The 27,053-nt window shown below is 37.5% G+C and overlaps 1 protein-coding gene across 12 annotated transcripts in view; it reads right to left on the reverse strand.

Annotated features, from left to right (window-relative positions):
* Chd2 (chromodomain helicase DNA binding protein 2) overlaps positions 1-27,053 on the reverse strand; it is a 133,216-nt gene that overhangs the window by 45,696 nt on the left and 60,467 nt on the right. For 11 of the 12 annotated variants that reach the window (XM_063249980.1, XM_063249977.1, XM_063249986.1 and 8 more), the window contains 10 exons: positions 25,569-25,658; positions 24,613-24,803; positions 17,903-18,091; positions 9,498-9,660; positions 9,080-9,232; positions 6,658-6,729; positions 3,236-3,385; positions 2,432-2,580; positions 1,297-1,393; positions 666-758 (listed from right to left, as the gene is read on the reverse strand). In XM_063249980.1, the coding sequence (XP_063106050.1) occupies positions 666-758; positions 1,297-1,393; positions 2,432-2,580; positions 3,236-3,385; positions 6,658-6,729; positions 9,080-9,232; positions 9,498-9,660; positions 17,903-18,091; positions 24,613-24,803; positions 25,569-25,658 (1,347 nt within the window). The remainder of the gene's footprint in view (positions 1-665; positions 759-1,296; positions 1,394-2,431; positions 2,581-3,235; positions 3,386-6,657; positions 6,730-9,079; positions 9,233-9,497; positions 9,661-17,902; positions 18,092-24,612; positions 24,804-25,568; positions 25,659-27,053) is intronic. The other variant, XM_063249985.1, reaches the window with a different exon arrangement.

Here is a 27,053-nt window from a genome sequence, read left to right on the forward strand (position 1 = left end):
CTTCCCTTACAACCCTATTCCCAAAGTTCTTTGGTCAACCTAGAAATGTGCTAACATCTGTCTAAAATCTAACCTTGCTTGATCCTTTATCTTCATTAAATTACTTTCCCCTAAGCTTTTTAATAGTATCTGTACTCTAAGATAGCACAAAGTTTAGCACTGTTTGCCCTGTTCATTTTATCACTCACTACTGCCTTTTATTTCCTTTCACAAAAAACAATGTAAAAAAGAAAACTTCATTGAGTCAAGAACATGCCAACTGTCCCCTCCTGTTCTCATATCCTGGACAGCTCTTTGTCTGATTAGCGTGCCCCATGTTCCTCCTAGCTTCTGATGCCCTAACACCATACTTTCAGCCCTCCCTAAAAGCCTTCTTTTCCTCTGCACACTGACTCCAGGGCAGGCTGGCCAGCATCAGTGGTTACCTTCCTGGCAGGGGTACAGACGATATTGCCTTTCTGCATTTCTTGTAACTCAGAATGACACTGAGGACAACTCAAGTAAAAGGGAAAACAGGCTAACACAGAGCCACTGTAGACATGAGTAATTAATAATGAACCAGGGTTGGGGCCAGGGCTTTAGCTCAGTGGCATAAGCAAAAATAAAAACAAAACAAAAAAACAACATGACTCAGGGCTGAGAGCTCTCCAAGAAAATCCTCATACCTTAAACTGTGACAGAAGCTCATCAGTGGCGCTTGTTGACACTTCATTTTCTCTAGTTTCAGCCAAACGCAAAATCTCATCTATATCCATTTCCTAAGAGAAAAAAAAAAACAAAACAAAAAAGATATAATAGAAAGAAAACAATCTTCAGCATTTACCAGTGAGGAACTTCCTGACTTTCTCTTTAGTCTTTATAGTCTCTGTTCTGTATTCTTTATATATCTAATGTTTTAAACTATCTTTTCTATCCAAATGGTAAGGTCAAACTTGAGAAACTACAAGAAACAAAACTAAGTGGAAAATAAGATAGTTGTTTAATGCTTTGTTCATTTTTCCTCCTTAATTTAGTAAAAGCTTTTGAGTTTTGGAAGAAAAAAATTATATTCCTACAAATATTTACTCTTTCCTTATAAAAGCTTGTCACAGAACTTCCCCCAGAATTTACTCTCAAACCAAGGCATGACGGCCCATGCCCATAATCCCAGCCCTTGGGAGGCTGAGGCAGGAGGAAACTGCAAGTAAGACCACACTGGGCTACGGAGTGAGCTCCAGGCCAGCTCCAACTACCTAGCGAAACTTTTTTCTCATAAATGACACTTTGCAAAAAATGTTTTCCCTCATTCTTAAATACCTGAGGCTCTGACTCCTCGCCTTCAAGTTCTTTGAAGAGATCTTCTGCTCCAAATTTCAAAATAGCTGTCAGCTCTTCTTTATTAAAAGGATTTGAACTGTGAAGAAAAACATAGCTATAATCTCTTAGGAATGTCAAGCTCTATAAAGAGTTGTACTTCAGAATACCTGTCCTTCTTAAAGAAGTAAAATAACTGGTGAAAAGATAAATTCTGCCTCAAGAAAAGTGATCCCCTTGCTGTCTTGTTCTTAGTCACCGGATGAGTTGGTGGCAGGAAAACCAACCTGGCAGAAGCTGAAAACTTCAATTGCTATCTACTGGCTCATAGTTCAGCAATAAATAGGCTTAGCAACATAACAGAACAGAGTTCCCTCTGTCCTTTGACTCAAAATTATCATTCTCTTGAAGTTGCAACTCTGTCCTCTTTGGTCAAAAAACAAAAAAAAAGAGCAAAGCTTTTCTCACTTGCATTCCTCTTGAATGGAATATAATCTGAAAACATGTCATATAAGGACTAATTCGGGGCTGGGGATTTAGCTCAGCGGCATAAGCACCTGCCTTGCAAGCAGGCAGTCATGAGTTCGATCCCTGGTACTGATAAAAAGAAAAAAGGAAAAAAAAAAAGTGTAAAAAAAAAGAAGGACTAATTCCATTTGGCCTTTAACATAGCTGCAGCTGTCAACAATCTGATCAAAGCAGACACTCCTCTTTTTTCATAAACCCTTTCTTTCTATACTGTTATCAAAGGCAAAAGCACAAAAAAATTCCACACAATTATTCCCACTAGCAGTAAAACCCAGCCTGCTGATTCAGGTGGTGGAGTCACTGCTGCAGTCAGTGGAAACATGCTCCTGGCCCGAAACCAACATGGGCCCACTGCTACTACTGTGTGGTATGTGACGCAAAGAACCAAATCACACACACACACACACACACACACACACAGCTGATGGGGAAAAGAGACACAGGGAAAACAGAAGAAAATGAAAACGCCATCCTTCTTGGGGTATGGCCTGGTCTTTGTCAGGTAACAGACTAATAAAGCCTGTGGTACGGAAAGAATCCTGTTACAATTACAGCAAATACATAAAATCCATTTGCTTCTGCCTACCTCTCCAAACTTGCTGGCACTTACTTGGATCTTCCAGAGTTGTTTTCAAGGACTGTTCGGCCAGTGGTATCCATGCGCTGAATCACCAGGTGGTCCAATACCATTTTCTTTTTGGCTCGTTCTATGATCTCTTCTTCCACAGTCCCTTTTGTAACTAAGCGGTAAATATTTACCTATAGGACAAGTAAATGTTATGTTTATGATCGATCAAAGAAAAAAGAACCTTTGTCAAAAATCTGCAGGAAAAATAAAAAAAGAGTCAGTCTCTCTCTATTGCTATCAATGAGGAGCCATCCATCTATGGCAGGATACATCTCTAAATAAAACAGTTTCTGAACACTGCCATTACTATCTGCTCTGATGATCAAAGTTTTGGTAAAGAATCATCAGTTTTATAGAGCAAAGTTTTATAAAAACTGACCCACAGGTCATATATGATCATTACCACTTAGCAACCATTGGAGATTCATACACAAAAAAAACCAAGCATATGGTTTTCCAGTGTACCTCTGAGTCAGTATTATCACATATAAGAACAGATCATTCTGAACAATGGCAGAACATTTAGCAACTACTCATTAACAGAAAGAAATGGTTCAGCTCTAAGACTATTCATCAAAGATCTTTCTTAAGTCTTTAGTAGACTCATCTTTGGCCCAGAGACATGTTCTTATTTTCAGTCAAACAGTAATTAACACTCAGGGGAAATGGAAGTAAAGTTGCAGGGGGAGGAAGGGACACGCATTTCATGAACATTCTGGAAGGGCTGAACCAATCTCTGTTACTTTAAATCCATCAAGTCACATTCAGAAGCCTCTTTCCACTAACCTGCTTCTTTTGACCAATTCTATGGGCCCGGGCTTGTGCCTGCAAGTCGTTCTGGGGGTTCCAGTCAGAGTCAAAGATGACGACTGTGTCCGCGGATGCCAAATTGATTCCCAGGCCACCAGCCCTTGTCGAGAGCAGGAAACAGAAGTCCTGTACACAATGCAACACACTACTTTATGCAGTGGCCTTCTCAGAAACATCACAGTCCAATAAGCCCTTATACCTGGAAACCCCTGCAGGTGTGAAGAAAAGTGAGACATGACGGACAAACTTCACGAAGGCTACAGGTCAGGGACTTGATGGCAGAGGAAATTTTCACTTGATTAAGAAGAAGAGTCAGTGCAGTAAACAAACAGTGTAAGTAGTATCTAATAAGGCAAGAGGAGTGAGAGAACTAGAAATATCTCCTGGCTAAAAAATAGTATATATAAGAAGTAAACCAAAAACCAGACAAATTCAATTACTAGGAATTGTTCCAACAAGCTACACAGACAGGTAGTTTCTGTGGAAAGGTAGATTATGCCGTATTAGGCAGTTACTGTTAAGAAATGTCACCCATTTGTTACTCTGGTTAGGAATATAGAAACACTGCAATAAACAGATCAGACAGTAGAAATGCTGAGGACTACAGGATCTTCAAAGCATGCAAAAAGATACCCTCAGTGGGTTTGCATGAACAGCAGCATGTGGTCAAGACTCGGATACTTGCATCTTCTAGTTTCCAGACAACTGATAATAAAGACAGGCACTAATCGACTACCTGCCACACCTGAGCACTCAAAACATACGTGCACAGAGGGAATGACTAAACCTTGTAAGCCAATGGAGAAAAAACCAAAAAGACTTTCCACTGATCAGCTAATGCCTTTTGGGCACAGAAGCAGCATTTAACAACTAGTAATCCATGGTTACGACTTAAAAAACAGGTGTAGTTAACACTGCATCCAATGGAAAGATGTCCATGTTCTGAAATTTAACAGTCTCATTCAGCAGCACAGGCCACACAAGCAGTAAAGGACCCAGGTGTCATGCAAGAACTTTAAGTTTCAATAAAAAGTAATCAGCAAGTATGACTAGGTACAGAGTGATTCTAATGGGGAAGTTCCCTAAATGATGACAGTTTTAGGATGAGACATGTAAAAATTTAAATAAAATCCAGTGTCCAAATAATCATATAAACAACTTATAGTTTTGCTTTGTCACAGAGATAATATAAATTACAATGTGTTATCTATGATCAAACTGACCAAGTTAAAAAGTATGAAAATGATCCTAAGAGTGAGATAAAATGAGAGTATCTGTTCAAAAACACTATAAATATAAAGTGTTTTAGGAAAAGAAATTTAACAAACCATACCAAATTTCTTTTTTAGTCACTTTCTCTTTTTTTTGGTCTTTTTCCTTTTTATCAGTACCAGGGATCGAACTCATTGACTGCCTGCTTGCAAGGTAGGTGCTTATGCCACTGAGCTAAATCCCCAGCCTCTAAATTTTTTTAAATATTTACTGCTTTTTGTTAACTATAGCTAACAAAATGAGACTAAATAATTAAGAATACTAAAACTTAAAATTTTGTCATTTTTTTAAGGACATGGGAAAAATAATCAAATTATATATATATATGTTAGTTGTTGCTACTTTTTGAAGGGGGGTCTTTTTGAGACAGGGTCTCTCTAAGCAGTTCAGGCTGGCCTTGAGCTCACTTTTATAGCTCACATTAGTCTTGAACTCATAAAGATCCTTCTGCCTAAGTCTTCCAAGTGCTGGGATTATAGGCATGCACCACCATGCCCGGCTTCAAATTATAATTCTGAATAAAAGATGACAATAAAACTATATGCATCATGACCCTAACTAGGTAAACATAATAAAATAATGGTTCTACAGTCTTCTTAAAATCAAATTAAATGTTTACTATTTATTAGGATTATTTTATGTCCATTAGCAACACTGAAAGATGGTGAAGAGCACCAAAAAGAAACACATAAACCCTCACCCACAGACAGCCTTGACTTTATGTACAGTCATGAGACAGAGGCTCAGTGAAGAAGTTGGCAAAAAAACTAGTTTATTTTTCCCCCTAAGGAAGGACAGTAGCAAATACTCAATCCATATTATCTTTTAAGATTAGGGAACACAAAATCAATTTCAATAACGACTACATAATAAAAACAGGTGGTATTTTTTGAGTGCTCACCATGGGCCAGGCACTATGATCAATGCTTTATGTTTACTATGAAATTTAATCCTCACAGCAATATTATGAAGTTTTAGAAAACACAGAGGAGGGAAGAAGAATGAAAATTGATGATGACCAATGGTTTTAGTAACCCAATTCTCCATTAAGCACTGAGTCAGATAGAGGACAGGTCCTAAACAGGTCCAAAAGCTCCTTGATAAGAACTAAAATCTTAGGCTTCAGAAGTAGGCAAACTACTAGTCTAACTAGACTTTCCACTAAACTGAGGCAGAAGGCGTATCATTCTACAGTAAAGGAAGAAACATTAAGAATTTTTAGTGGATACTGGTGGCACATGCATGTAATCCCAGCACCTAGAAAGCTGAAGTAGGAGTTCGATGGTTGGGAGTTCAAGCCAACTACACAGTGAATTCAAGGCCAGCCTGAAATACATAGTGAAGCCCTGTCTCAAAAGTAATAATAATAATAATAATAATAATAATAATAATAACGTTTAAAGCTTTTAGAAAGAACCTTAAATCTATTCTGGTTTTAAAAAAAAGAAAAAAGAAGAGGAGGAGCCCAGGCTTCAAAATTTAATGATGTCTTTTAAAAAAACACTTCTTGTTCCACTTCTGGGCTCTTTCCACTGCTTCCTTTACGAGCATGAATTACCACGGTTTTAATTACCCTAAGGCTTTTCTAACCTATTTCTCTCACAATCTATTCATTTAATAATTTGTTATGCACTAACCAGAATGTAATCGGTTTTACTCATATATATATATATATATATATATATATATACTCAAAACAAAATACTTTAATTGCCAAATACAAATAGAACATTTAGTAATTTAACAGCAAATAAAAATTCCACAAAAATTTGAGACATACTGTTGAAGCTGCAACAACCAGAGAGTACAAATCAGGAATTTCCAATCTAGGTATAGAAATTAACCCTACTGGGCATCTCTCTCCATCCAAGCCCATACATTTACCCTGAAGCCAGGAGAGAACTGTCACTGTCATTAAGTTAGACCAGGCAAGCTACGCATGCATGTGCTTTTAAGGAGTTGGACAAAATAGGCAATTTTTTTGTAGTAAACATTTCTCGCTCTCTTTTCAGGACAGGAAAAATATACTACAAAATGTTTCTGAAACACGATAAACTAAGTTGGAAAGACTTTCCCCTTGATATAGAACCCAAGGCATCCAAATAACGAAGGCATGCATAGTGTACCTCAGACCCATCTGCATTGAAGTGATCCAGTGCCTGCTTTCGGATTTCTCCCTTGATGGAGCCATCTAAGCGCTGGAAAAATAAACCACGAGAAAATCATAAGGTAGAAAGATCAGCTACACTCAGAATAGAACGCCAAGAGTTGCAACCTTTATCACCCAAACACCCTGTGAGTAAAAATAACCAGAACACACTGGCCTAGTGCCATGAAGGAGCTGTTCATAAGCAGGACAGCTTGTGTGACCTGAGCTCTTCGGTTATACACTCAAGGTCACAGGCTGCTGATCCAGAGGACTCTCTAGGTGATTCAGGGATCAGCTGCCAGGATCTATGAGGAGAAAGATGAAAACCTAGACTGTGCTCACAGATTTGGTTTACTTCTATATTGTATGTACTGAAGTGATTACAAAATAGTACCATGGTCACCTAATAACTAGCCAGCTCCTCTAGAAAAATGATGTTTCTTAGGTAGTGGGCTAAAAATACCACCACTATGTTCTATATATATCAAAAAATTACATCAATGTTTAAAAATATTTTGCTGAAATACTGGCAATGTTAAAACTGATCACATCAGCTTTCCAAAAATGGCTCTAAACTCAGAGTGAAGTGTTACAAACTAAACTACATCATCAATTCAGGATAGTCTCTGGGATTTTCCAGTACATTCACTTATTATCTAAAAGCATATATCACTTTGGGGTACAAAACTGTGTCACCACAGTGAAAGCATTCCATACATCAAACAACTACTAAAGAATTATTCCTGTATGATGTACGGAAAGCATTTCTCCCTATCCATACCATGTTCTCTTCCTACATCTGAGAGCTGTGATGAAAACACTTCATTTCCCACCAGGTGAAACTAACTCAAGTGGTTCCCAGCTGACTGTGGACAGACTTCCTTACACATCCTCAGGACTCTGCACCAGACATACAGCCATCACACTCAGGTCAGCTCCCATGTGGGCTGACTACAATACTAGCCTTGAATCAAAGAGATTTTTAAATGGCAAACTGATGACCTACATATAAAATCAGAAAACCTAAACGCCCTCCTTTAACTATTCCCATAAACAGAAGATACTTGGTCAATTACCTAAAATTCCTTATCTCAGTTATTCCCTACAGAGAAGTATGGCGAATCCCTGATTTGCCAGATATTGCATGATTACCTAGTAATGAAAGCTCTCGGATCCGATGCACTGAGGTAATCATCTTTTTTGTGCTATACTGTTTCTTCCTAACAGCCACACTGAGTATTAAGCTACATTCTAGGATGACTGCTAAAGGCCACACAAGGTATGAAAAATGTGATAGTGCTCTCAGTATCCCAAGAAACAAACCATTAGTCTTACATTGGGGCCTCCTAGAAGATAATCACTGAGTTTCTTTAGTACCAGTATGATTATATGAGTTGATCAAATAGTTCAGCCACTTGAAAAAATTCCTTCTTTTCTTAAAATAAACCCCAATAACAAAAGCTATATAAAATAATGCCACACTAGGCATGATGACACATGCCTTTGATCCAAGCACTGTGGGAGTCTAGGGAAGGAGAATCTCAAGTTTGATCTCAGCCTAGGCAAATTAGTGACTTACTGAAATCCTGTCTCAAAATTAAAAAAATCCCAAGGACACAGCTCAGAGTGCAGGCCCTTGGTTCATTTCCAGGTGCCATTAAAAAAAACCTCAGGAGTCAGTGTATAGTACACGTGCCTGCATGTCTACAAATGGATCAGAGACAAGCTTCTCAGACACCCAGGAAAAGTCTGCCCAAGAAACACTTTCCCACAAACCAGTGAAGATGAGCCAGTCATGGTAGCACACACCTATACTCCCAGCACTTTGAGTTTGAGGCCAGTCCGGGCTACATAAAAAAAGGCCAGCCTGCATTATATGATGAGACCCTGTCCTAAAGAAATAACAAACAAACAAACAGAAAGAAAATCGCCAGACATTCTGCGCAGAAGGAGGAAGTCATCACCAATTGCTCTGGGACCCAGCAAGGGTTCAAGGACCCACCCTACTCCACACCAGGTCAACATTTTCTGGGGCAAATGTATAACCTGCTGCCTCTCTTACTTTCTACAATTTGGGCTTCTGGAATCAGGTTCACGCTTCATTCCACTCTACTTTTAGCACAGACTTAAATTTTACTCTTTAATCCTCGTCACCAAATCCTAAAAAAAATGATCTTGACATGCCTTTTTCCATGATAGCGCAACCTAAAGGCACAGAAGTCAAACACTGAGATCCTCATGGAATTTTACTGTCAATGTTGTTCAAGCAATAAAAACGTATTTTTTTTCTACATAACAATTCAAGAGAGACAAGAGAAAAAGAGAGGAGAGAGAAAGAAAGACAGAGAGCAAGAGAGACAGACGGACACTGCGTGAGCCTGATTACTGAAGCGCCTTACCTGGAAAGGGTAGTGCTTGATAGTCAGGTATTCGGCCAGGATGTCCAACATTCTTACCATCTGAGAGAAGATGAGGACCCTGTTCCCCCTTTCACGAAGTCTTGTCAACAGCTTATCTAACAGAATCAGCTTCCCACTGCTCCTGATCAGGGACTGAGGAGTTAAAAGACATCCTAATTATCATATTCAAGCACATATTTGCTGTAATGCTCCTTTCAATTAATATCTGTGACACTGTACGTTCTGGATTTTTTTTTTACTAGTTGTTCAACTTTTGTACTGTTTTTAAAGTTTCAAAAAAAAAGTCCTCTGCTGCTCCTTCGAAGGTCATGAAGGAGGTAAGTCAGTATTTTGATAATACCATTTACATAAGCAAACGTTTTCAAGTACATAATTAGAAACAAGAAGCAATACACACCAGAAGAATCTCCTGTCCATTTTCCCTTTCATTTTCTTCAGGAGGTTTAATCAGATAGCAGTGATTGCAACATTTTTTCAGTTCCATCACAATATTAAGGAAACCAGATGTGCTCCCTCTTGTTCCTTTGGCAAGAGCCTTGTAATTCCTGGTCAGAATCCATCTACAAATGAAAATGATAGTGATACCGTCAGATCAGGAGACAGACAATTAACCTGTACTAGAAGACAAGAAGACATAACAGTAATACTAAACAAAGAAGACCTAAAACAATTTAATAACCATCTCCTAGCACCTAACTACAACCCCTCACATCTCTTGTCAGAAACAGAATGTTACTTATTCTAATGGGTATTTCAACTTCACTGAACACAGGAAATAACTGGTTTTTGGTTTTTTGCTTTGGTTTTTTTTTTTTTTTTTTTTTTTTTTTTTTTGGAGACAGGGTCTCACTAGGTAGCTAGGCTGGCCTAAGAACTCTCAGTGACCTCCCTGTCTCAGCTTCCTGAGTACTGGGATTACAGGTGTGCACCAGCATACCAGTCTGAACACAGGAATCTTAAAAGGAAACAATTTTAGCTCTATACACACACATTTTTAGACAAAAATATTATATATAGTGCTTAAATTTTTAAAAACTTTTTACAATTACAGTTCCATTAATCCACTTCAAAATATGTCCCCTCACTTCGATCAGTTATCTCATCGTTCTTGCTACTTTACGAAGCAATTTTGAAAGGCTTCTTTTGTGGATGTCCTTACAAGACAGGATCAAATATATGGTGAGTGCCATTGCTTAGTGTCACCCAACAAAAATTCTGTAACCTAAGAACATTACTGCACATTCTCATCTGCCTTTTTCATTAGATCTGGCACCGGGTGACTCCTGGCCCTTCCTCAAAGTCAGACTAACCATAAAACAGAAATGTTTTCAATCAGCTCTAAACTTGACTGCAGCCATGACAGCACAGTGAAGACACTCACAAACAGGACCTCCAGAGCTGCTCCACAAAATAACAACAGGATAAGCATTTATTTGCAGCAAGGAGAAGTGTGACATATAACAGTGTGTCTTTCATTTAATGATTTTTTTTTAAATTAAGCATCCATCATATTTTCCAGACTCTGCCACATACATACGTGTTTGTACACATATGGAATCCAAAGGTTACCACTGAAACACTCTTATTACTATCTAAAATTAGAACTAAGCCATCTAATATTAAGCCATCTAATATATTCACCATCTAATGGTGAAATACATTAAAATAAACCATACAAGTAATATACCATGATAACTTTTACAAAGTGTATTTATATATAATAAAATATGAAATGACTACATGTATTTTATATTTGGAATGAGGCTCTGAATGGTGGTACATTCCTGTAATCCAAGCACTCTGGAGGCTGAGATAGGAGGATTATTGAAAGTTCGAGACCGTCCTGGGCTACAAAATGAGCCAGCCTACACTGCACAGGGAGACCCTGTCTCAAAAAGATACTCCCCTGCCCCCCCAAAAGGCACACATGTTTAGAATGAGAAGATAAAACAGATATATGTTTAGGCACATTCATGAATTAATTCTTACGCATAAACTCCAAAATATTAAAGATATTTTTTAATTTCTCCTAGCAATTATACTGTCAAGAATCTACTGTAGGCTGGGGATTTAGCTCAGCAGCCTAAGCGCCTGCCTGGCAAGTGTGACATCATGAGTTTTAACCCCAGTAGAAAAGAGGAAAAAAAAAAAAAAAAAGAATCGAGTCATTCTTTTCTGGTGGGATATATCAAAAGGAACAAAAAGGCACCTGCTTCACTGGTTTTATTATTTACACTAGCAGGAACAGAAAACCTGCATACCTACCCTAACACTGTTATGTGTGTGGAATGAGTTATACTGTTGTGCTTGAGAAGTGGAACTTTTGGCATGATATAAAATCTGTACGAGCAAATGAAATCTCTTTTGGCACAGGTGTCCACTGGTATCCACCAATACTTAGGTCCCTTAGGTAGCCTGGCACTGTAACTCAGTGGCAGAGCAAGCCAATAGCATACACAACACCCTGGGTTTGACCAACAGCACTATAACACATACACACAGTCATCTGAACAAAACACCATATTTGAATAGGATTTATACATACCCCCATATACTTTAAGCCATCTCTAGATTATTTACAATACTTAGTAAAGTACAAATGCTATTTGCTATACTGTATTATTCAAGAATTGAAATTCTATATATGCTCAGCACAGATGGAAAGCTTTACTGATCTACAGCTGACTGAATACCTAGATGCCAGACCTACGGATATACAGGGAAAACTGTGTTGTTTAACCATAAAGAACTCAAGGTTTATTTTGATGTTTAAAAATAAAATTTCTCTTCAATCCCCAGAACCAAAACAAAAAATAAAATAGAGTAAAATAAAGTAAAATTTCCTATTGCTGCTCACTGAAGATGGTTGTCCATAATGCCCCACATGGTCTCTTCAAGTACAAATCAAATCCCAGTAAAATAAAATATACGAGACAAATCTGGAACACTACCATTTTTGATAGTGAAGAAGCTACAAACTACCTCACTATATAAATATTCAAAATCTGGAAAAATCCAAAATATGAAACACTTCGAGGCCCCAGCATTTCACACAAGGGATTCTCAAGGTGAAGTAGGTTATGTGGAAAGGACTCAGAGAGCAAGTTCCCACTGGCTAACATGGGACCCTTATAATGTGAGCATGGGTAGTCTACACATGAAACATAAAAACTGCTTTTGATCTGCCGTGATGCGGACTGAGCCCACACAATGCTGAGTTATATCCCCAGTAATTTTTTATTTGGAGACAAGAGTATCACTAAACAGGACTTCCGGGAAGATAGAGTGCTAAGCAGCAGGGAAAACAGCCTCTGAGAGTCACCATCCGGACGCTGCAACATAGATCGCACCATGAGGAAGACAAGGAGGAAAGTGGGTCTTCTGGACCCAGGAATAATCTGAAATGTGAACTGAAGCCCACAGAGAAACTGAAAAGAAAAACTTCAAGGAAGAAGGCGGCGGCCAGCAGTGCCTTCACCCTGAGACAGGACTCACTATGCAAGAGGAGCTGTTCAAACCTGGAGATGCATAGTCACAGTGATGGTGTTGGCCGGTGACCCAGGAGCCCTCTGCAGACAAGACGTAGTAGTGGAGAGAAGCATGGGACCTGGAGGACTGCACTGGCTGGCAGTGAGAGCAGGGGACTCATTCCTCTCACAGGAAAGAACAATCAGCCGGGAGCCATCTGGGAGCCAGGCCGGAAAATTCCAGCTGAGCTCTGGAGCCTGAACTGCCGCCAGCTTGTCAGGCAGGCACTTGTGAGGCTGAGCTAAATCCTCAGGCCTCATCTAGCAGCTCCCAGCTGAGCTCAGACCCCAAGAAACTGATTGGACTTCTGCGAGCTGGTTTCAGGGTAGGCCAGCTGAGATTATCTACCACCCCGCCAAAAGTACCACTGGCTTTCTGGGAAAGACTGGCTCAGTTCAGGACTCTGTCACCACAGATTATCTACCAGTGAAACCAGAGACAATCCAGCAAATGGACTGCCGTGGGGGTTTTTTGTTGCTACTGGCGTTGGTTCTTTTTTAATTTTCCTGTGTATCTTTCTCCGTTGTTTTGATGAGTATGAACAAAGTTCCTAACCTCTCTGTGGGTGCAGTTCTGTTCTTCCTTTTATCACTTTCATATTTCTTTTCCTTCAGTCTTCTTTCTACTCCAATTTTCCAAGTTGGCATGACTCTCTTTGTCCTCCTGCCTTATTTCTAATTTCTTCTTCCACTTCTCTATTTTATTCTTAATCCATTTTAAAGTTTAACCAACCAGGGCAAAATTAACACAGTAAGAAATTATAGACTGCATGTAATTATATAATGTTTGGCAGTTGTTATATAATCACAAATCTGGTTCATGCAGTTAAAAGTTGCAAATTAACAGATAGCTCACTCTGTCGTTTTATACACCGATGCTTTCAGTAACCACTATAGCCAAAACCAACCTAATTGTTCAAAACAGCTGTTTAGAACTAGAGAAGAAGGCCAACAGAGCAACAACTTCTGATCTCCCAGACTGAGGAGGTAAGAGCTTCCAACTGACTCAAAACCCAAAAACCAGCTATACCTGAAAGACATCTCAGAGAAATAGTCATAACCTAAGAGTCATAAAACCACCAATAAAGCAACCCACCACAGACAATTTACAAGCATCACTTGAAGTATTCAACTTTGTAAACACAAAATAAAACGAGAAGACACTTAAGCAAAATGCAACTCCACACATCCAGGTCACCAAAGGCAAATCCAGGTGACAATGAGCAGGGACAATACAAAAGCCCCTGACCAGCCTTCTCTGATGTGTTAATAAGAAAAGCAATTGAAGGAGGCTCTGGAAAAATTGAAATCAGAAATAATCTCTCAGATAACTACAGAGATTATCAAAATACACACCATGCTTAGCAACATTAGAACAGACACTGACAAAAAATTAGATGAAGCAAAGAAAATTATGGAAGATCAGCATAGAAAAGAAATGGAATCTGTAAAGCAGACTCAAGCAGATAACCAGGAGAATAAAAACTCCACTGAAAGTATCTGAATCAGATTAGGCAAATGTGAGGACAGGATCTCACATATCGAAGACAGGCTTGCAGTTAGTGACCAGGAAAAGAAAGATTTCTCAAAAATAGCAAGGGAACATGAGAAATTAATCCAGCAGCTGCTAAATAAGATGAACAAGAATAACTTAAGGTTAACTGGAGTCAATCAATAAGCGGGAGATACCACAAAAGGCATTAAAAAATATTCACAGAAATCACGATGGAAAACTCTCCTGGTAGAGAAAAAGAATTTGACATCCAGATAAATGAGGCATACAAGATCTTCATTTAGCAATGATCAAAAAAACAAAGAAAGAAGACACAGCCAGGCATATCATAGTAAAGATTCCAGAAATTCAGCACAAGAACATCGAAGGAAATTTATGACCACTAAACCACAACTCCAAAATGTTCGGAAGGACATTCAAGAAAGAGACAATAAGGACTATGGTTCCATGAATCCCAACACAAAGAATCCACCAGGAAAGGGAAACAGAGGGAGGGGGGAGAAAAAGGTGAGTCAACAACACGAAAATAACATGAGTCAATACATACCAGTTATAACCATCAGTGTTAGTGGTCTTAATTCACCAGTCCAAAGACATAGACTGGCAGAATGGATCAAGAAGTAGGATCCTAGGGGCTGGGGATTTAGCTCAGCGGCATAAGCGCCTGCCTTGCAAGCAGGCAGTCGTGAGTTCGATCCCTGGTACCGATAAAAACGAAAAAGACAAAAAGAAAAAAAAAAAAAAAAAAAAAAAAAAAGAAGTAGGATCCAACAACATGCCACATACAAGTAACACATTTAATTCAAAAAGAAATTCATAGACTGACAGTCAAAGGATCGAAAACAATACTCCATAGGACAAGAATCCAGAAAACAGCAGTAGCTATTCTAATTGCAGACAAACTGAATTTCAAGCCAAGTCTAAGAGAGATAAAGAAGGTCACTACATCCTCATAAAGGGAACAATCCAAGAGGAAGAGATAACAATCACAAATATATATGCAACAAACACCAGTGCATCCAACTATACAAAACAACTACTAACAGACCTGAAAAAGCAAATAAGCTCTTTATGTGGAGACCTCAGTATCTCACTGTCACAAAAAGACAGGTCAACTAGACAAAAAAAATCAATAATGAAATGTTAGACCTAAATCGAACTTTTGAACAAATGGACTTAGCAGATGTCTATAGATTGTTCCACCCCACAACATCAGAATACACATTCCTCTTAGCTGCATGGGATAGTCTCCAAAATAGATCATATACTGGCTCACAGAACATGCTTAAGTAAACACAAAGTAATTCAAATTATCCCATGCATACTATCAGACCACAGTGCAATGAAATTGGAAATCCATGCCAAAAGAAAACATGAGGACTTCATCAACACATGGAAACTAAATAGCACCTACCTGGACAACCAGTGGATCACAAATGAAATTAAAGCAGACAGTTTTTACAGCTGAATGGTAACAACAGTACAACACATTAGAGCTTGTGGGACACAATGAAAGCAGTCTTAAGAAGGAAATTTATAGCGGTAAATACTCATATTAGGAAAACAGAGCAAATGCCCATAAACAATGTTAAACCTCAAGCTTCTAGAAAAAGAAGAGCAGGCTAAGCCAAAACTTTATACAAGGGAGGAAATTATAAAGATCAGAACAGAAATTAACACACTGAAGACTAAAAAAAAAAAAAAAAAAAATCAATAAATCAAAAAATTGATTCTTTCAAAGACTAAATAATACCGACACTTAGCCAACTTTATCAAAAAAACCAAAAAGACTCAAATCCATGCAAATAGGAATGAAAAGGGTGAAATCATAACAGATCCTGCAGAAAACCAGAAAGTCATCTATACTTACTTTAAAAACTTGTATTCTAATACGATGGAAAAAACAGGAAAAAATGGAGATCCCTAGCTACACATGAATTACCAAAGCTGAATCAAGATGATATAAAAACCCTAAATAAGCAAATACCAGTGAAATTGAAGATGTAATTAAAAACCTACAAAGTAAAGTCCAGTCCCTGACAAATTCATTGCTAAATTATACAAAAAATTTAAGAGACAACTTAACACTACTACTTCTCAAACTTTTTAATGAAACTGAAGGGAAAGCAATACTTTCAAATTCATTCCTAGAAGCAATATCCTGATACTAAAACAACAGAAAGACCCCATAAGGAGAATTACAGGCCAATTTCCCTAATGAATACAGATACAAAAATCCTCAGTAAAATACTGGCAAACAGACTGCAGCAAATTGTCAAGATTGTATGCCATGATCAAGTGGGATTCATCCAATAGATGTAGGGATGGCTCAACACACATAAATCCATAAATGTATACACCATATTAACAGAGCCAAGGACAAAAATCGTATGATCATCTCAATAGACGCAGAAAAAGTACAGCACCCTTTCATGATTTTAAAAAAAACCCAACCATACAGAAAAGTGGAATAGATGGTCTTTATCGCAATCTGATAAAAGCCATCTACAACAAACCAATAGCCAAATTCATACTAAACAAACAAAACCTGAAACTTTTCTCACTAAAATCAGGAACAAGACAAGGATGTCCACTGTCTCCAATCTTGTTCCACAACATAGTCCTGGAAACTTTAGTGGGAGCAATTAGACAAAACAAACAAATCTTAAAAATAAGAAAAGAAGGTAAACTATGCCTGCTTGAAGATGATATGTTACTCTACTTAGAAGATCTCAAAAACTCCACCAAAAGACCAGATTTAATAAGCAAATTCAATAACATAGCTGGACACTCAAAAATCAATAACCTTCTTGTACACGAATAACAAACTCACTGAAAGAGAAATCAAGGAAGTAACACCTTTTATGATAGCATCCAAAAAAAATGAATACTTAGGAATCAATGTAACAAAGGATGTAAAAGACCTCTACATTGAAAACTACAGTTCTCTGAAAAAGGAAATTTAAGAGGATATTAGGAAATGAAGAAATATTGCATGCTCTTCGGTAAGAACCAATATAGTGAAAATGGCCATACGACCAAACTGTTACACAGATTCAATGCAATCCCAATCAAAATTCTAATAATGTATCTCATAGAATTAGACAAAACAGTGCTAAAATTCATCTAGAACCAGAAAAGACCCGGAATAGCAAACGCAATCCCAGGCAACAAAGACAAGACAGGGGGCATCACAATCCCTGACTTGAAATTATACTGTAACACTGTACTAAAAGGAATGGTACTGGCCACGGTGGCAGCCACCCAGACCTGAAAATCAATGAACAGGTTAGAAGATGCAGAAACAATCCTCAAACTCCTCACACGAAGCCACCTTACCTTTCATAAAGGTGCCAAACCCATTCACTGCAAGAAAGACAGCCTCTTTAATAAATGGTATTGGAAAAAGTGACTCTACACATGCCAAAGATTAAAATTAGACCCTTAATAATGGGCCATTAGCACTAAGAATTAAAAATGTACTTTGGTTCACCTAATAATGAAAAATATTGTGTAAATTCTCATACAAATAAAAAAGCTCCTTTTTTCTGACCAATTACGTACTTCTACTGTGTTGAGGCTTCACTATAGAAAACTAGACCTGATTGACATATTTTGAAACTTATTTTTTTTCCTCTTTGAAATAAGACAGATTTGAAAAATGAAACAAATTTTAAAAAGCACATTATTTATGAAGTATCTAATGGCTTTATAGCAGTGATCACAATCCCCTTTGGTTTAATCACACAAGAACAAACTTACTTGTAATACTGTTTCTGAAGGGCTGACATCTCTACCCTGAGAATCTGTTCCACTTTGGCAGGAAGAGACTTCTCAACATCTTTTTTGACTCTCCGAAGAAGGAAAGGCTCTAGCACCTTATGAAGACTCTGGTAGCCATTCTCTCTCCCTTTTCCATGGTCTTCTTCAAAATCTTCCCAGAACTCAAATCTAAAAGTGAAACATTCATAGTTTTGCTGAGTTACACAGGAAAAAAAAAAACTGTTTTATAGCCCAACTTTCTTTTACAAAACATGACTTTTGGGGCTGGAGATTTAGCTCAGCAGCATAAGCACCTGCCTTGCAAGCAGGCAGTCATGAGTTCGATCCCTGGTACCAATAAAAACGAAAAAGACATAAAAAAAAAAAAAAAAAAAAAAAAAAGACTTTTTTCCCACAAAGAAAAGACAAAATTTATCCATCACTAGGCTCTTGAATAAAACAGAAAGGTAAACAACAAGAAAAGGGACAATCAACTGAATCAACACCCATCAGTCTACACTTGGTAACTGTAGATTTACAAGTCTCAGACCGAATCTATTTATAAGTTATTTTAGTATACCATGTAATCAGTGCAAGGAAAGTTATTCTTAGATAGGGTTTCGCTGTATATTTCTGGCTGGCTTGAACTCACCATGTAGTCCAAGCTTGCCTCTTAACACCTCCTTGCCTCAGCCTCCAGAGTGCTGCGATTACAGACACAGGCCACCACACTCAGTCCCATAAACTAACTCTTTTTTTTTTTTTTTTTTTTGTACTAGGGATCAAACTCAAGACTTCAAGTTTGCCAAGCAGGCACTTACGCCGCAGAGCTGTACACCCGGCCCATAAACTATCTCTTAAGAAGCTCTAATTTCTTGGAAAAATGAAATTCAGAAGTGAAAGAACAGTATTAGTGGCAGTATTATTCAGCTGTCACTGCTCTAGGGTAAAAGTTATACAGTATAATGTCCATCATTAATCTTTACTTCATACACTAAAAAGTTAATAGCTTATGATGACAGTAAATAAGACTATAACCCAGACAAGAAATTTGGTAAGTGATCCAACTTCTAAACACTTAGAAGTTTCTCAAGCATAAATCTTAATTCAACCACATTCTTTCACCAAAAGATCTATGGCAGAAATCCAGAAAAGGACATTATAAGATTATGTTCAAAAACAAAAAATGAGAGAAATTTGAATGCAGGAAGATTAAGAAACATGGCTTTGTCTTTGCTGTTACAAAGCCAATAACGCACTTGCGAGAACTAGCTGAGTTCTGTACACGGACAGAAACTCTACAGGAAGGACATACCGTTAACTAATCAAGCAAGAGCAGGAAGCTCTAACTGCACTGGGGGCTGCTGTGACACCAGTGGCCCTCCTCTGCTGAGCTGTCAAATGAGACAGAAAACCTCATGTGACCACCACTGCCTATAAATATGCAAGACTCAAAGCATATGCTCTGGCAAAATTTAAAGGCCAGAGACAATGCATACCAAATCTGCCAACAGACAAAGGGCCTGAACAGTCCATTACCTTACCATCTCTGAACTCATAAATGACTAAGCATCTCATCAAGCATGGCAAAGTGGATCAGCATCAGCCTTAGAGAGGCCTGGTGAGGACTGAAACAAGCATCTCCAGGGAAATAAATAAAACGGTTCCAATCCAAAATCCTCATAGGGACTACAGCCTGATAAACCTAAGGTAAATATTTTAAGAACATAAAATAAATGAGAAACTAAAAGGAAAAAGTGTGAAGTGAATTATATCAATATTGGAGATGACACCTCATATACAGAATGTCTTAAAGTGACTGAAAACTCAGCAGAACTACCAGTGCATCCAACTATTTTCTGAATACTTAGAAGACAATTTCAAGAGGCCAATTTAAATTACTTATAAACATAATAATTTAAAAACTTAAATGCATACTTTATTTGCAAGATTTACATCCTATTCTTTTAGATAACAGCTATGTTCACTGCCTACTGTCCTTGTATTGTATTAAAGGACTACATGAGGCACCGTTTCTTCAGATACACTGTTGCACATTTTATGAAATGTCTGTAGATGCTATCTCTAACACAGATGAGTAGCTCTGACACTCAGTGTCCCAAGCCCAAAAAACACTTATTATTCGCATCTTTTAAGGAAAATGTGCTGTCCTCTTCAGAAGATATTAATTTATAAATTTACACATATAAAAGGTAGTAATGATGAATGTGTAAACGACACAGTACAAAAAGATGCATTATTTTTAGATATAACCCATTATCTACTCTATACTTTCATTTGCCTCACAAAAACAGAAACGGTTCTTTATAAATTTTTCAGACCTTAAGAATTTTAGAACACTGGTGTTACCTCAGTGTTTTAAAAACATAGTTTTCAGAGGAAAAAGGATCTCCCTAAGCAAGAAAATAAAAGAAACCCTGCATGCCTAACTCTAATGTACAATTCAGGAAGTGATTTAACTAGCCATAAAGAAAACTCTAGAAGACACTATAATCATATCTAGCCAAGAAAGTAATTCAAAACCGCTACATACAATATGAAAGCAGAATATTCAATTTTCTTCTAAAATGTTGGGTGGAATGTGACAGCTACTCAACATCAGAATAAAAACTGACCACGCATGAGCCAAACTGCTTACCATTCCCTCTGCAGCCACCACACACCTCATTCATTTCTACGCAAACAAATGCAGATGCTCCCATTATGTCCTGTGATTCTTCCCATCCAGGAAGCCTTTGTTTTAGGCTAGATGATACGCAGAATGTATTTTCTCTCTTAGAATGTGAAGTTCAAAGAACACTGACCCTAGCCCATCTACTTTTAGTCAGGTAGTAGGGGACACTTTTCCTCTAACCGAATGTACTCTTATTCAGAATGTAACACGTACATACTTCCCATGTATCAGAAACATCAAGTATGGGGAAATAATACATAAGCTATGAGTAACAAACTTCTGTCATGGTTTATGTCTGTGGCCCCCAGGCTTCATGAGTTTGCATTGTGTATTTGTGATGGTCCATTGTCTAGTGCTTGGATTGATGGTGTCAGTGTGCTACCCACATAGGGGTGGAGCCAGGATGTGATGTAATGGCAGGAAGAAACTGTGTCTTGCTCTTTGCCATTTCCTGTTTGCTGTTTGCAGCCGCCATGAACTGCGCTCCAGCCATGCCCGCCTGTCTTGGAGCTAACCGAGTGTGGACTGAAACCTCCAAAAAACTGTAAGAAATAAACGTTTCCTTTCCCAACTTTGGGCATCAGGTATTTTGTCTCAGCGACAAGCATAAAGTAACCAAGACAACCTCAAACTTCTCTTACCTTTGCAAAAGGCACCTTATAACACAAAGGAAAAATCCCCACACTCACAAAACAAGTATCCAGCCCAAAATGTCAACAGTGTCCAAAGGGTAAGACACCTTGCTCTAAGAAAACGCAAGAAGGATGCAGAGGGTTTGTCTCCCAGAAACACGCAGCAGGGAGGCCACAGGAGGGAGGAGGCCAGGGTGTTTAATGTACTGCCAGTAACGGCTGGCTATAGGGAGGGCAGTACAGTCAATGGTGACGTTTCTCTACCCATGTTCTGAAGTCTTACACTATCCTTCACAAATCAAGGTAAAACAGAACAGCCACAGACAAATCAACCTGCTACTGCTAAATGAAAGTGACACTCAATAGCAACCTGAATCCACAGGAAGAAATAAAGATCAGTGGAAGTAAGAGAAGAGAACATAAAATCTAAGATTCCTTAAAAGACAAACCCCTATAAAATAATTAAATCAATGTATTTAGACATAACATAAAGAGAGATGAAAATAGTATTACAGTATAACAAAGTTGTTTATTTTGCCAAAACTGGGACATTATTAAAAAAAAAAAAAAAAACACTACGCTAAGTTCAGAGGTAAAATCCCCAGAGAAAACAGTAAGAAAATCATTCTAAAATAAAAAATATTAACAGAAAATTAAATGACACACTAAAAAATACTTGCCAAAACAAAAGAAAGCAGTAAAGAAGAATGGGCTGGGGGCTTTCATGTGCCTATAATCCTAGCACTACGGAGGCTAAGGCAGAACAAACAGGAGTTCAAAGGCAGCCTGGACTACAAAGTCTGTCTGTCTGATTGACTGACTGACTGATTTGTACTGGAGATCGAGCTCACATCCTCACGCTTACAAGGGCAGGCGCTTAAGCTGCTATGCTAAACACTCGACCCTTATAAAGTCTGTTTAAGGGGAAAAAAAAAAAAAACTTAGTAGTGGAAACGAAAAGATGTAAGACCTAACAGAATCAGAGTACAATGGCAGAAACTGATCCAATCAAAAGAAACAAACTGATGGTCTGTATAAAAAGGCACCTCCAACTACATTTTTAACCCAAAGAAAAAAAATAAATTGAAAGGAAAATGATAAAAAAAGTGTACCACACAGTAGTAATGAGCAGTAACCAGGAGAGATGAAGAGCTATAATAAAAATCACACAAAACAGAAGAGAGGAATAAAATCTTACTAGAAATAAGGTGGGATACTTTATAATGAGAAAAGGGGTCAATACACCATAAGCATGTAACAGTTCTAAATACATATACACACGTAATACATGAGAGAAACAAAACAAAAACATTCAGCAATTACATTTAAAAATTAAAATATTTCTCTCTCAATACTTGGTAGAACTAGATAGGAAGTCAGCCTCACAGATAACAAAGTTGAGTTAATGACATTCACAAAACACTGTACGAAACAAAATACTCAAGTGCACATGGAACATTTTCTAGAGTAGAAAACATAGCAGGATATATAGTAAGTCATAGTAACTCTTAAAGTAAATACTCGAAGACAAAATTGAATTATGAAACATTTTGAAGTCCCTCAAATACTTAGCCATTAAATAACACACTTCCAAAAAGTCCTGCATTAAGGAAGAAATGCAAGAGAAATCAGAAAACAGATGAAACTGAAGGAAAACTAAAATAAGATATCGACATCTACAGGATGCAGCACAAGGAGTACATAAAGTGTAGCTACACTTTTAAATACCTAGTTTAGAGAAAATCAAGCTGCATCTTAAGAAAAAAAAGAAAATGAAATAAAAAGCATCCCAAGAAGGAAATAGAGGAGAATAAAAATAAAGGCAATCAGAAATAAAACATTTTTTAAAAAAGCAAAGATTGGTTCTTAAAAAGACTGGTTTTTCGAAAGCATGAATAAAATTTTTAAACCTTCAGCTAGAACTCACCAAGAAGAAGAAATTACAAAAATACCAAAACCAAAAAAGTTTTGGGCACTAGTAATCCTTTGAAAGTTAAAAAACGAATACTGTTATTTGATGCAAACAAATCAGAAACTTAGAGAAAATAGGCAACTCCATAAAATATATGTTAACAAGACTCAGTGAAGATACAAAAACATTTGAGTATCATATAAACTCTTTCCACAAAGAAAACTGAAGACTCAAATTGACTACACTTGTAAATTCAATCAAATACTTAAACAAAAACAACACCAAACTTTCAGAAAACAAAGGAACATTTTCCAATGCAAATTCTGGTTAGGCAAATCTGTCTTAGATATTGTCCAAAGCATAATAAAAAAAATGGTATTTTATACTTCATCAAAGTTAAAACCTGTTCTTCAAAAGATAAGATTGAGAATACAAAAAAACAGACCAAAGAGCAAGACAAGTTGCTAACCATATACTGAAAGAGCCCTTGTATCTAGAAAACTTTATTTTAAAAAAGTAATATACTGGGCCAGGGATATAGCTCAGCAGCACATGCACCTGCCTGGCCAGTGCAAGGTCATGAGTTCAACTCACTTTTTTGTACCAAAAAAAAAGTAATGTACTGTTCAATTCATAATTTAAAGTCCAATTTTTGAAACAGTAAAGATTTCTTTTAACAGCAAAGATTTAAATAGGCACTTCACTAAAGATACACTAATAGCCAATGAAATTAAAATCTGTTCCACATCATTAGCCATTAACAGAAATCCAAATCACAAGACAGAATAGTAACAGTGAGAGACAGGAGGATGGCGGATGGCCAAAGTATAATTCATGTGATCCAGGTCAGTCTCGTCAAGAGGTCAGATTGAGTAGGATCTGCCCAAGTGATAAAATTAGATTCCACTGTAAGAATCACTGGATCCTACCAGATGATTCTAAATTATATGAAATGAGCATACATTTTCTCCTATAAAAATTCTTCTAAGACATTCTGAACTTTAATGTGAATAGAACCTACGAAGCACATGCTTGTTTTTTAAAATGTTGATTTCAAGAAGTTATAAATCCCCAGCATTGACAAAAAAAAAAAAAAAAAAAAAGAATGTATAGATGGTAATCTGATTATATAACTTGCTTCATCTCCATTATATTGATTACCCTGTAATGAAACTAAGAAAGATGCGGCCTACTTAACAATTATTGCCCAAATTGTTTAACTAATCCAAATTTTTGGTAGATAATATACTTTTCTCCTCAAGGCTAATTTCTGCACCGTTTATTAATTATTATGAATGACTTTATTCTGCTGTTCCTTCCTCAGTTTACTGTTTTCTTTCCCCAAACCAGTCAGTCTGTTTTAGCCATTCTGAGGTCTATATAGAATGTTTAAAAAAAAAAAAAAAAAAAAAAAAAAGCACTGGCATTTCAGACATTCTAGCATCTTTTGAAATACACAGAAGGAGCTTACTTCTCCGGCATAATAAAGTGCAGCAAGGACCAGAGCTCCTTGAGGGAATTCTGAAGAGGGGTGCCCGTAATCAGGAGCCTATGGTTGGACTTGAAATCAATCAGAGTTTTATACAATAAAGAGTCATCATTCTTCAACCGATGGGCTTCATCCACTCCCAGAAAGGCCCAGTTAATACTGCCCAGCACAGTCTAAAGTGAAAACAAAACAGAACGAGCCACCAGGTCAGAAGGAACCCAAAGTGCTTTCACGAGATAATTATCTTTGCACAAATACCCTCACAGAGGTATAAAGAGACACATTTATTCTTAGTGACTTAACATATTTATTAGGTTTCTTCTATTTATTACAGTAGTTGCCAGGTTGTTATACACTCAGAAGAGCTGGTCTCCTACACCAGCTATTATTGCACTCCCCCCCCAAAAAAACACAAACACTGATAAGCTGAGCAAGCAAAAAAAAAGCCGCATTGTTTTTAATCAAATTTCTTTTCGTGTCTATACAGTGAAGCACAGAAATACCAACAGCCAACAAATTACACTTGTTCACTTATCGCCAGATATATTGCTTAGTAATAGTAACCAAGAGCATACTTAGAAAACTTCATTTTCCCCCAAGACCATGCATGTCAACTGCTATACGAAAAGGCTTCAGCAATGACAGAACACCAAACACCCAAGAGGGCACTCAAGGCCTGGCTCCACTAGGCTATCATCCTAGATGGTTCCCTGTCTCAAAGCCCTTTCCCCCATCTACTGGTCACTGCAGTCTAAATTCGTTTCCAGTTGTATGGCTTTGTTTTTGAATTCTATCCTCAACATGCTTTCAGGAATCTGTTTGCTCACATACTATTTTTAAACAAAGCAAGAAAATTAACATGGCCAATAGTAGGCACAAGCCTTACTCTCTGAACAAGACACAACGTGATTTGGTCTTTTAGTTAACCAACTACACACCTTGTCTTTTAAAAGAATCTCATATGTTGTTATAAGTGCATTGAACTTCAGCCTTTTGGTTTGGGAATGAATCCACTCATATTCCCGTATCTGTAAGACAAAATATAATTAAGACACAATTTCTACTTTGGTCTTCTTACATCATACAAGTCTTGTGATAGATGCAATAGAAATATGCCAAATAAAAAATAAGTCTGACTAGAAAATAATGACAGCTTACACATTCTGAAATGGCTTAAAAAGCCAATGTATGTAGGAAAAACAGAAACATGGATCAATAATCAGTAAAATGTTTACTGTCAGAATTCAAATGAACAGATTCCAAGACATACTTGACCAAGAAAGTACACTATCAAACAATTAAACCCTGGCCACTTGAACTAAAGAGGATTCCCCAAATCCCTAAAATTTTCTTAAGAAAAAAAACAAGTTTGAACCTCAGGCTGGGTCAGAAATTTCAGAACAAGAGAGGTGCTCGCCAAAAAAAAGGAAAGAACCTTACAGGACAAAAATATAATTAAAACTGTCATTGCAAAGAGATACATCAGCTAACATGTCCATATTCAAGTACACCCAGAAACAAAGCAAGCAAAATAGTTAACAACAAAGTTCTTGCAGTTTTCCAAGTTAAAAATCAAAGCTCAAGTGCTCACTGTGGCAGCATGTGTACTAAAATCAGAGATAAGACAGTGAGTGCCTGCAGGAAATGACCAAGTAAGACCACAGAAAAAGAGTATTGGGGACCACAAAAACTGTCTGTGACTAAACCATTTCTTCATTTGCCATCTGCTTGGGAAGCTATTTTTCATAATCCAGACCTCTGTCTTCCCGTCTATCCATGGCCTCACTAAATAGCTTATGCCAATCTTGAACCCACAATCTTCCTACCTCAAGCATCCTGAGGGCTAGGATCGTGGATCTTTTTCCCCTCTCTTTTAATGACTGATACATAACCAAAGCTATCTAGTAATATTCCTAGGGTAATGAAATGGGTTACAGTTTCATAGACTATTATTACTGTTGAGACAGTCTTACTTAGAATCTAAATTGACCTTAATCCACTGTGTTAGCCCAACTGGAACTCAAACTTGGGGTGATCCTCCCGCCTCAGGCTCTCCAAATCTTGGCATCGTAAGCCTGTGCCACCACACTTGGAACTGAATTACTTTTAATGAATATATTTAATAAGAGTTGAAAACTCTTATTAAATTGAAAACATGAGAAAATACACTATTATAGCACATACCTAAAATGTCTCATGACTTACTCTTACTATAAAGCCATCTCCTAGAAAAGTATTTACATACACTGGTAAAAAGGCAAAGCTTTGGACCACATACACCTATGTTCTCCAACTCCAGTTCTACTCTAGCTATCTGATTTAGAAAGATCACAATCAACCTTAATAGGCTGTGAATGCAGCTTAGCAGTAAAGCATATGCCTAAGATGTATGAGGCCCTGGGCTCAATCTCTAGCACTGCAAA

This window comes from Cavia porcellus, unplaced genomic scaffold (assembly GCF_034190915.1).
Source record: "Cavia porcellus strain 051 isolate PalLab524CR breed Dunkin Hartley unplaced genomic scaffold, mCavPor4.1 scaffold_6, whole genome shotgun sequence".
NCBI lineage: Eukaryota > Metazoa > Chordata > Mammalia > Rodentia > Caviidae > Cavia > Cavia porcellus.